Genomic DNA, 12,195 nt, shown 5'->3' on the forward strand with positions numbered 1-12,195 from the left:
ACCAGACTCATTCACACAAACAGTGATTTAACCTCTCAGAACATAGGCGCTGCTGCTCTACTGCTGCCTCCATCGGCTAGTTAGTGAGTGTCTTTAAAGTGTAACGAGAGGACAGACAACAGCTTCAGCTGCTCGTCATAAAGGTCTGACTGGCAGCAAAGTAAAGAGGTGAAAACATTCTGAATACAGCATTTAAACTGATAGAGATTCTCTTAGGTGTTTAAATACGTCCACAGCAGTACATGGCTTTGCTCCATCTACTGTACAGAGGAAATACGCTGACTAAGGTAAAAAGTACCTCTTACAACCACACTTCAACACATCCCAGCGATCCTTTAACTGGCAGTAACAGAGGCGGGCACACTGTTCTCACTTGCTTCTGTGAACCAGGAGGAGGTAGAGTTGGGGTTGACGGTGCCGAACCGGACCACCTGGCTGAGCTCGGTGCCTTTGCTGACCGCCACGCAGATCAGAGGGTAGGTCTGCTCCGGGACCACCAGCATCTCGAAGACCTCCAGCGGACACGGCAACGGGAAGTCGATGTTCTGTGGAGACAGACGGAGACACGGTCGGTGTTAGCGATGTCCGTCTCAGAGGAAACAGGCAGTAGTGCCGACACTAAAGCTAGTTTTACACATTAAACTATTAACATGGTACAGCCGCTCCTCTCCGCTCTGTGTTCAGTCACATGACTGGTATATATATACTGTTATATCACAATTTAAAGCTTTCTTTCTGACAGACGCGTTCGTCACACATGATGTGTTTAAGGACCGTCGGAAAGATGAAAATCTGACAATGATGACAGTTTTCACAGCTTCTGGCTGTGATGAACGGACTGGTTTTGGCGACTGTTTAAAGAAAACATGCTTCTCCATCCCGCCGGTGTTTTTGTAACCATAGCAGACATCAGAGCAGACTTAACAAACACGTCACATGTTTAAAATCTTCATTTGTAATAAAGAAACTGACCTTGATGAGCATAAACCTTTGCATGGACTCCACCCACTCCAGCAGCATGACGCTGGACTGGAAGGCTCCACACAGGTACTTGTGGCCGGTGTACGGGTTACGCACTGCATGGAGACAACACCGGCCATCAGCAACATGGTAACCTTCAACTTTAACTCAAGTATTACACACATGCTGCTATGTTCAGCCATGACACAAGCAGGACTAGTACAGCAGTGACACACGTGTAAATATAAAACCCCGCTTCACTGAAACTCACCCACGCAGCACTTTTGGCACCCTTTAGTGTCTGGAATTTTATTGGAGACGGCAAACTTCCTACAGACAAAGAGAGAAATCACATTATTCAAATGGTTTGAGACTAAAGAGGAGCGGATGATTACAATGCAGTACAATACTCTTCTTAATATTCACGTGACTGTTACGTTTGACTTCCTGTTTACCTGGGAATCATCTTATCGGGCAGCCTGTGTGTGGGAATGGCGACGGGTAACTTCTGTAACTGTCGGGCCTGTTCGAACAGACCGCCCAGACTGTGGGAGTACAGCTGGGAGGCTTTTCCTGCCCGGGGGAGAGAAAGGAACAGAAGTCAAGACGGAATAATGTCGACTTTAAGATGCAACGTGTAGGATCCAGCTTATGAGAATAAACCTTTTTAACACAACTAGCTCACCGGATATGGAGAGAAGACTACTGTTCATGACGTAGAGCCAGGTACACCGCCGAGGAAAGAGCTGCAGACGGACACGAGGAAGAGGAGGATGAAGAGGAAGACATGAGCACAGTGAGGAAGAGGAGGATGAAGAGGAGGATACATGAGCACAATGAGGAAGAAGATTTCTTTATATTCAGTATTTTCAAAATAACGTAAAAATGTTGTGAGAAAAGTTTAAATTTCAATATATACGTGTGAGAGGATCTCAAAAGTTTGAGGTTTTTTATCTCAACATTTTTACTTTATTTAAATTTTTTAGTGTAAAGCGTCATTCATGAATTTCTCACATATTACAGGGGTGGAAATCACCAGAGGTCCCGCGATACGATATCACAATACTTAGGTCACGATACGATATTATCACGATACTTAGGTCACGACACGAGATTATCGCGATACTTAGGTCACGACACAAGATTATCGCGATACTTAGGTCACGACACGAGATTATCACGATACTTAGGTCACGATACGATATTATCGCGATACTTAGGTCACGACACGAGATTATCGCGATACTTAGGTCACGACACGACATTATCGCGATACTTAGGTCACGACACGATATTATCGCGATACTTAGGTCACGATACGATATTATCACGATGCTTAGGTCACGATACAATATTATCACGATACTTAGGTCACGACACGATATTATCACGATACTTAGGTCACGGCACGATATTATCGCGATACTTAGGTCACGATACGATATTATCACGATGCTTAGGTCACGATACAATATTATCACGATACTTAGGTCACGACACGATATTATCACGATACTTAGGTCACGGCACGATATATCACGATACTTAGGTCACGACACGATATATCACGATACTTAGGTCACGATACGATATTATCACGATAGTTAGGTCACGATACGATATTATCACGATACTTATGTCACAATACGATATTATCACGATACTTAGGTCACGATACAATATTATCACGATACTTAGGTCACGATACGATATTATCACGATACTGCGATATTGTGAGTATTGCGATAACATAGGCCTAAATTGCGATTTATTACTTTTTTCAACTTCAAATTATGTCCCCAAAGGAAAACTGTGTCAACATGTTTTATCTAATGAGATAAAGTTTTCAGTCTGTTCATCTCACTTCAATCATTTTTATTGCAGCAGAATATGATTGTCAAGCAGACAGACTGACCAACAATGTCATAAATGTTGCATGAACCTGACAAACTGAACTGTTTGTATTACTACATAGTCCAACTTAACTAAATGCAAACGTGTGGACTCAGTATATGAACTATAACTTATATAAGTAGGATATTAGAGTTATATAACTCAGTATAACTTGCGATGTGTGGACGTCAAGGGCAGAGAGCCAGTTATGCGCTGCACTCTCCCCATGAGCCTGGCTGCTGTTGGCAGATTTAACCCCGCTGTGAGGCCAGATGTCTCTCTTTGTTTTGACCAACTTCCTACCAATCACGCTGACCCGGGACCTTTGCTGACCTCACCAGAAAACAACTCAGCACCATCTAGTGGACTGAAAAAGCAATTGATGTGATTTTTCTAGTAATTATTGTTTTATCGTTTATATAATAACAGATCGATACTTGGCGTCCGTGTATTGATACAATATCGCCACGCAAAATATCGCGATACTATGCTGTATCGATTTTTTCCCCCACCCCTAACATATTACAGTAAAAAGTAGAAACTAAGATGTGAATAAAACTCTGTTTATTACTATATTTATATTTATATTATATCACTCTCATCTTAAACAGCTTGATCTCTGGTCTCACCTGTTCCATGGAGGTCTCGTGCAGCTCATTAAGGTTTAACGTGTAGATTCCTTCTTCAGCTCCAAATATCAAATACTGGTCTGAAACATACACACACACACACACACACACACACACATTACACCGCTTCTGAGGACAGAGCAGCAGCTCACATCAGTCTAATGACCTGGCTTCCTGTTGGTTACCTCTGGTGTCGGGGTTGATCCAGGAAGTGGCGCAGTGGATCTTTAAAGGGCAGCCGTTGAACACTTTGGAGAAGCACGCACCCATCTGTGAACCAGAGGAGACGAGTGAAGGAGATTCTACCTCACAGCATTTCTGCAGATTATGACGCTGAGTGTAAATATTGTGGTTTGGAATTAACCAACTGGAAAAAACAGAATGACATGCATCAAAGATGTGAAGCGGGTGATTAAATGAGATGGTACGTTCCCATCATCTCTGTTTCCCTGTAAAGAAATACCTCTTTACATCAGGGGAGAGAGACGGTACTTACGTGGACTTTGGGTGTTGGAGGAAGACCATTACTGATTGGCTTCTAGGATAGACACACAAACGCACACACACAGTCAGCACTTGATTCTGAAGGATCCTGGTGACACGCTGCTTTTTTTACAGCACCAACAATTCCTAAATAATTCCTACAAAAACTCATATTCACAAAGAACGGACTGTGCATCACTGAGGAAATCTATCTTCCTCGTGTCATTAAAGATATTAAACTCTTTACACCAAAGATATTACAGTGCAAACACGCCCACTAAGAGTCTAATCTGCTCTTCTTTTGCAGAGGGAGAAATATTGTTACTTCTTTTATATAATAACAGTGTTTTTACTTCATTCATTTCTTGGGTAGTCGGGGAGTTTTATTCATTTATTTTTTCATGACTCAACTGTCCCTGCATCCCAAAATAACTGTGTTTGAGTGGAGCATGAAGAGGTCTTATGAATGTGCTTCAGTCATCAACAACTCTCTGAGGAGAGCTGATAGTTTCACTGTCTATCAGCGCTCTTCTTTATGAAATGGGCCAACTTTGCACTAAATGTCTGCATGTTATCCAGTTTACTGACAAATAGCAAAGAAGCAGCGAGCTGTTATTTGTTTGGCAGCGCAGTTAAAGGTGCATTTCACCCTTTGAATCTTTCTGTCTTATTTGTGACGGTTCAACAGACACAAAAGCTGCACAATCCTTTTGTGGATTTGCCCTCTCAGTGTTTTTCTCTTCTTGTCTTATGAGGAGGCTAAATCTCATCCTTTCCTTTGCACTCTGATCCACCAGCAGGAGTCGCCACAGTAAAGTGTTTTTATCTGCACCACAGCATGATGTTAATCAATGAGCTCACTGGAAGCAGACACACAGAGGAACTTCTCTAAAGGTCTCTGCAGGTCTCAGAGTCAAGTGTGCTTACCGGTACATCCTTCTTGTCTTTCCGTACGGGGACACTAGGGGGCATGGTGGACTGTCTCTCTGCTGGACTGTCTCTCTCTCCACCATGTGGAGCCGTGTTCAGCCCGTTACCTACAACAACACCAACAGAGACACAACTCAGTGTGAGATCACACGGACACTTTGAACACAGAGCTGGTTCTATGAGTAGCATCTAAACTAGACTGGAGACACAGAGGAGCTCAACTGAGACAGACAGAGAGGGAGGAGCAGGAAGAACACTGAGGATCAAATACAGTCGTGAGCCAAGACAGCGGTTCACGTGACCTGATGAGGATCAATACTGATCAATTCAGACTGGGAGGGTTCTAAAGGTTCTAAATGAGTAAAAACACAGAGCATTGATGTGGTACGGAGTTCACGGTTCTGCTATCAGTACTTGAGACGTCCTCTATCTCTGTATCTCTCTCTCTCTCTCTCCGTCTCTCTCTCTATTTCTCCGTCTCTCTCTCTCTCTCTATTTCTCCATCTCTCTCTCCGTCTCTCTCTCTATTTCTCCGTGTCTCTCTCTCTCTCTATTTCTCCATCTCTCCCCGTCTCTCTCTCCCTGAGACTTTGATTATTTTTATAAACGGATGTTTTGATATATCCATTTCCGACTTTTCTCAGATTTTTGATTATTAAAAATAAGTTTTCTTTGAAGGATTCAAGGTAACAGAAAGTGAGTAACTGTTTGATTACTCTTGAGTTACATTTTAGTATTCATACATTTATACATTTTAATCAAAGAGGAGAATGAGAAGCAGAACAGGACGTCAGGACGATGTTTGCTCCTCGTCCTTCTTCCTCCTAGGAAGCGAGGAAGCGAGGGGGGGAGGATGGAGGATGGAGGAGGGGGGTGGGGGGGGGGGGGGGTGGCAGACTACTAGCTTTTGATTGATTGGCTTAAACAACCAATCACACAAAGAAGAGGACACACACTTATATTGAGCAGGAGCTGATGGGACGGGAGAAGGTGTGAGAGTTATTAACGGACTCATGGGACAGGACGACAGGGTCTGGACACTACCGGTCTACCGAGTGGCTGCTCTTACTCTCTTCCTTTTCCTCCTCTTTCACCTCCTCCTTCAGCACCTCCCACGCCTCCTCCAGCTCCTCCTCTGTGTGAGGCGTGTGGAGCCACTCCCAGAAATGCCTAAAGCTCCCATCATCCTCTGGGGCAGAGCTCTCCAGGGCCGCGTGCTTCGGGCTCTCGTTACCTAAGCTGCTGCGGCGGTGCGGCGGCAGCTTCGGGGGCGGCGGCCTCGGCGGCACGTTGGAGGAGGAGGCGGCGGCGGCGGCGGCCTTGGCGGGGCTCGCCGTGTCCGGGGCCGGACAGCGCTTGATGGTCCCGCCTCCGCCGCCGTCGTCCTCGCTGTGCGATTGGCTGTCGTCGTGTTTCAGATGCTGGGGTTGCTGAGACGAGCAGATCGACTTGGGCTGAAGGGAATAAAACATCATTTTCTCCATAATTCAACATACACCAGATATTCACGTTGCGAAATGAACTGAATCTTTGACTACATTTGTTCATACCTTGGGAGGAAGAGGAGGCGGGACCTTCGGTCTCATGATCGTGCTCGATTTACTGAAGAAAGAGAAGAGAACACGTGAGAGTCAGCATCACGAAACACATAAAACATATTTAAAAAAGATGTTTATTAACAACAAAAGTTACACTAAAAACAACAGACAGTTTTCAACAGGTCTCTACTGAGGCTTTGGTTTAACTCGCCATTTAAAGTAATTATCGCTTTGATAATAAAGGACAGATTTCATAAGATCACAAACAGACAAAGGTTTTCTGGATGTCGTATTTTACGCAGTGATCAGATGTTAAACAAAGCCCCGAAAATGACAAATTCAACCAGAGCCCGCCTCTATTTGACACTGAGACAGACATACAGAGTGAGGTGGACACACTAGAGATCAGTAAAAACTACAGATGGAGCGCGTTAAGTCTCTGAGATTAGCAGCGCTGATACTGAATAACAGTCAATGTTGCTTCAAGTACTTCAAAAGCTTCTCTAAATGATGCTTATTGGTATTTGTAATAATACAGACAGCAGAACAGCGCTGACATTCACAGAGACTTTACGATATGTTTGGCTCATAGACGGCAGATTAATGACCGACTGACAAAAGAACCAATCAGAGCACAACAAAGATCTAAAGACAAACTAGCTGGGAGCCAATCACATGAAAACACAGATGAAAATGAGTCGCGGTGATTCAGTTGAATGGAGGTCAGCAGATGTTTTAACCCCTTAGTGTACAGCTCATCAGTTCACACATGCAGACGTTACAGAGCGTGTTAAGAGCAGAGTGAAGGAGGCGTATTAGCAGCGTGGAGGTGGATGGAAGAAGAATAAAGTGCTAAAGAAAACACTTATGGGTGCAGAAAGCCGGCATTAAAAGAAACTCTGCTGGCCCTAAACTGCAGCAAAGAAATGGAGAAAAAACTTTTTTTAGTGACATTGAGTGAAATAATGAGTTGTTGTGGGAATCAGAAACGCCTCCGACACAGTTTAAAGTACCGGACGAGGTACCGGTCCGATATCACGTCATCTTTTATCAGCTTTATTTACGCTTCAGTCTCTACCTGATCCCTACTGAGCATGTGTAGCTCTCAACACAGATGAGAAAGAAGCTTCTTCTATTATCAGCTAATAAGACGTCTCTCTTCTTTCTCGTTGCACATGCTCAGTAGCGACCGGGCAGAGAGCGTAACGTTAGCCAGAGCTAGCAACACGCTAGCAATAAGGAGATATTTTACACTGGAAAAATCTGTTTAACCTGAGACAGGATATACAACGATGACACCAATCATATCAGGTCCTACAAAATAATATTAATATTATTATTATTATTTACACAAGCTCTGGTTCAGGTATCAGAATCGGTGTCGGGAAGGAAATAAATGGTATCTAAACATCCAACGCTGCTTGTTTTAAGTCATAAAACATTGTTTAGAACCAGGATCCGTTGCTCTCTCTCTGTGTGTGTGTGTGTGTGTGTGTGTGTGTGTGTGTGTGTGTGTGTGTGTGCGCTAAGCACTACTTTCTGACTGCAGTGGAAAATAAATGAACGCTGTGGTCCGCCGCAGACATTTGGCGTTTGCACAATGAGGGATGAGGCTGGATGCCAAATACACAGTTTAATAGAGGCAGGAGAGGACGGACGGACGGACGCGCGCGCGCGCGCGCACACACACACACACACACACACACACACAGCAAGGAGGCACACAGACGGCGATGCGAGTGGAGAAGAAAACAATACGTCAGCAGATACGACGTTAAGGTCACGAGGATCACTGAAACTAAACCCAGAGCTCACATTTCAGATCAAAAACATCTGAATCCTGCAGAAGTTAATATAATGTAGTCATGTAGCTGGGTTAGCATGTAGCTTTAATGCTGTGCAGTTCAGTGGCTTAAGGTACTCACTGTCCCTGTGTATCTATGGAGGTAGAATGTAGAGATAGGTGGAAGATAAACACAAAGCGAGCAGCTTCCAGGTGAGTTTTTGGGGTTGTTGTTAGTAGTTAACGTCACAACGGCACAGAAAACACACAAACACAGGCGCAGTGTGTGATGTGATGTGTGCACAGAAATGAGGCGATGAAACCGAGGCTCTACGACCGGGAGAGAACTTACTGAGTGTGAGTTTCATCATCATCTGCACCATCCTCATCCTCATCATCCCCTAAGTGTGCCACATGGCCCCTGGGAGAGGAGGTGGAGATAGGAGGGACAGGGTAGGAAGAAGAAATAGAGGGGGTTGAGGCAGGGAGTGATTAAGGGAGCAAGCAAAGGAGGTAGGGGATGACAACAGGAGGAGGAGGAGGAGGATAGAGGAAGAAGGGAGATCTGAGTGAATCCACAAACTACCTCTGACCCTTGAACCCTGGGCAGATCTGAAAGGACCGAACGGATCCACAAAATAAAGATGGATCCCGACAAACTCGTTAATAAATCTACACAGTAACCTCCAATCGGTCCATTCAACAGAACCACAACCTCCCCGTTCTATAATCTGCTGCTCTGCCGTTCTTCTGATCAGTGTGAAGCTCTCCTCTAATCAAACTCAACACTTCCTGCAGGTGGTTTTCACAGTAAAAGCCCGACAGGAAGAGGAGGAGTCCTGTCCTTCTTAATGTGAAGCATCTGCAGTTGTTACATCAACGTCTTCACATCTGTGTCTCTCTGCGTTAAAGTGACACAGAGAGACACAATTAATAGAATATTATTCGCTTTCACAATTTTGGCTTCCCATAAATTATATTAACAAATTATAAGCTGCATAATTAATCAAAATAATAATTGAGCACTAATATCTCTGTATATTAAACATTCTATTTGCACATAACTGCACAGTTCCCTCATTTTAAACAGTATTCTACGTACTTTTTAAAGTATTTTAACTGTAATGTATTTAATCTATATTCATGTATGTTTGACTGTTGCAGCACTTTGCTTTTACGTTTCATGTCCTCTTTATTATGCGTGTTGTTTGCACCAATCAACAAGGTCAATTCCATGAATGTGTAAATCTACTCGATGATAAATCTTCTTCTGAAGGAAGAAATCTTCTGTGAATGAGGCGAAGCAGCTTTACGTCGATCAAAAGACCAGTAACGTGAATAAAAACAGCATTAATGTTAAAAAGAGAAACGTGATAATGAGAACATTTCCATAACAGGAAGTGACGCTCCTTCTTGGAGGTTTTTACCTCTAACTTTACTAAAAAAACAGCAACTTCTTCAGACTCCACCATTATGTTATTATAAAGTCGGCTTTAGTTTGAGGATTAAGAGTAATAACGAAGCCCGTCTCTCTAGGAATACAGCAAATAAAAAAGTGAATATACTGAACAAACCCATAATTCGATGTAACACACTGATCCTTCTCTTGTATTTAGACTCAGTAAGACTTAGAAATGTACTGTGACAAAACTATAAACTATTAAACAGTTGCTAAACTACCAAAATCTACCAAATCTGGCATTTTGTATACATAAAAAAATGAATCTACTACTCTGCCATCACATCTGTCCTCCAAACGAGACAAAAACTCAAACTAAAGAAACTACTTTTGAACTTTGTTGTCAGAATATAATGAATCAACATGATCTAGATCATATACATGGTAAACATTGATTTTAGCTGCAGCTTTGGCTGTAAACTGTGTGTGTGTGTGACTGTGTGTGTGTGTGTGTGTTGAAGCCGTGCTCTGCAGGAAGCTCCTATGAAGCGCAGCCTTTCTGCTGATGACATCAAAGCGTGAAGCAAGCTGCAAGAAGGGAAAAATAAAAGCCAGAAGAATCCAAAAAGCAGAGAGCAGCGGCGGCCTGAAGTCGTGGCAGCAGTTTAGTGGCGTGTGATTGGCTCGATTAGTCGTTGACGGTGATTGGCCGATGGGTGGGCGTGGTTAGACCGCCAGCAAATCAAAGAGGCCCTGAGGTGTGACTCACCTCTGATGAAGCTCCTCCTCCACCGATTTCAGGAGACTCCTGTTTGTCAGAGAGAGAAGAACAAAGGTATACATAATATATAATATATATATAATATAGTTATACAACCATGACACGGTAACGGTTTAATTTACAGTCGACCAGTACTCCTTTTCCCTGAGCAGAGCCTGAAGGCATCATAATGTAACTGAACCTCCGTTGGTTAGCCGTTAGCGGTGCTGCTAACATTACTAGCTCTCCTCCTGTTGGTTTAAACACCGATTGGTTGTTTACAATGAAACATGATCAGAGATCAGAGACTAGAAACACATGTTCTACTGAATATTGGAGGAGAACCATCGTCAGTAAAACTTTATTTACACTCTGATGGTTAACGATGTCATTAATCCGTACGGATAGCCAACGGTCCGTTACACCACTACCTGTAACTGAGATGAAAACTAAAGCAGTGGAGAGATGAAGAGTAAAAAGAGAAAGAATTAGACAGGAAGTGACCTACTTGTTTCCTCCCAGTAGACTTGGAGAATCGTGTCCGTACTCCAACTGCAGGTCCTACGAGACAAACAAGCGACATTAGTGCCGTGACTTAATACTTCACCACTAGCTCATGTAAAGTCAGTGCTACTTTATTTGATTTCTCCAGGGACACAAAGGGCTGGAGCTCTAAAACAAGTGAAACCCTGTTCAATAAATCAAATGACTGAAGGGGAATGTTACTAAACAATTAATATCCAGTTAGAACTCGTCCTAAGATCATTTCACAACTACAATCACACACAGATGAGCACAGTGATCGATTGGCTAATGTGTTCATGTCTTTGTAAAAAGATCTGACTCTTGCTGAGTTCACATTGTGGCCTAAATATATATTATAATAAGATGTTCAACAGCAATCGCTCTCGTCTTCATAATTCTGATAAAGAAGTTGTTCTGTTTGCTGATGTGTGTCTCTTTCTAACATTAATTCCCGCGGCCGCTGTGTAGGTTTGTTTCCAACTCACAGGATCCAAACCTCTCCAATAACTCCAGAGCGTTGTAAAGTAAAAGTCAACATATATTGATAAAAGATAGATTTAATCACTTCCAAAATTCACTGTGTTTTTATTCAATGAAATGTTCTGCTTCAATCCATATTTGTTGACGTTTAGCCTTTCAAAAACAAAACTGCAGTCAGAAAACTGTTTGTTCTCCCGCTTTACGCACACAAAGGGAGGCCGGAAACTGTATTAACGTGACGGTCCAGCAGCAATCTAACAGCGCCATTACATACAGCAATCTAACAGCACCATGAATTACAGCAATCTAACAGCACCATGAATTATAGCAATCTAACAGCGCCATGAATTACAGCAATCTAACAGCGCCATGAATTACAGCAATCTAACAGCACCATGAATTACAGCAATCTAACAGCGCCATGAATTACAGCAATCTAACAGCGCCATGAATTACAGCAATCTAACAGCGCCATGAATTACAGCAATCTAACAGCGCCATGAATTACAGCAATCTAACAGCGCCATGAATTACAGCAATCTAACATCACCATGAATTACAGCAATCTAACAGCACCATGAATTACAGCAATCTAGCAGCGCCATGAATTACAGCAATCTAACAGCGCCATGAATTACAGCAATCTAACAGCGCCATAAAATACAGCAATATAACAGCACCATGAATTACAGCAATCTAACAGCACCATGAATTACAGCAATCTAACAGCACCATAAAATACAGCAATATAACAGCACCATGAATTACAGCAATCTAACAGCGCCATAAAATACAGCAATCTAACAGCACCATGA

At 43.0% G+C, this 12,195-nt stretch overlaps 1 protein-coding gene across 13 annotated transcripts in view; it reads right to left on the minus strand.

Moving 5' to 3' along the window:
* LOC142935182 (mitogen-activated protein kinase kinase kinase kinase 3-like) overlaps positions 1-12,195 on the minus strand; it is a 48,268-nt gene that overhangs the window by 7,209 nt on the left and 28,864 nt on the right. For 5 of the 13 annotated variants that reach the window (XM_076079370.1, XM_076079366.1, XM_076079368.1 and 2 more), the window contains 14 exons: positions 10,884-10,936; positions 10,385-10,423; positions 8,569-8,637; positions 6,446-6,497; positions 5,965-6,349; positions 4,893-5,002; positions 3,979-4,020; positions 3,668-3,752; positions 3,483-3,562; positions 1,646-1,706; positions 1,416-1,533; positions 1,232-1,290; positions 973-1,076; positions 374-545 (listed from right to left, as the gene is read on the minus strand). In XM_076079370.1, the coding sequence (XP_075935485.1) occupies positions 374-545; positions 973-1,076; positions 1,232-1,290; positions 1,416-1,533; positions 1,646-1,706; positions 3,483-3,562; positions 3,668-3,752; positions 3,979-4,020; positions 4,893-5,002; positions 5,965-6,349; positions 6,446-6,497; positions 8,569-8,637; positions 10,385-10,423; positions 10,884-10,936 (1,429 nt within the window). Of the gene's footprint in view, positions 1-298; positions 546-972; positions 1,077-1,231; positions 1,291-1,415; positions 1,534-1,645; positions 1,707-3,482; positions 3,563-3,667; positions 3,753-3,978; positions 4,021-4,892; positions 5,003-5,964; positions 6,350-6,445; positions 6,498-8,568; positions 8,638-10,384; positions 10,424-10,883; positions 10,937-12,195 lie in introns of all 13 variants that reach the window. The other 8 variants (XM_076079375.1, XM_076079373.1, XM_076079377.1 and 5 more) reach the window with 3 other exon arrangements.

The sequence above is a fragment of the Anarhichas minor genome, unplaced genomic scaffold, assembly GCF_050575085.1.
Source record: "Anarhichas minor isolate MPS153535 unplaced genomic scaffold, ASM5057508v1 ptg000072l, whole genome shotgun sequence".
In the NCBI taxonomy this organism is placed as follows: domain Eukaryota; kingdom Metazoa; phylum Chordata; class Actinopteri; order Perciformes; family Anarhichadidae; genus Anarhichas; species Anarhichas minor.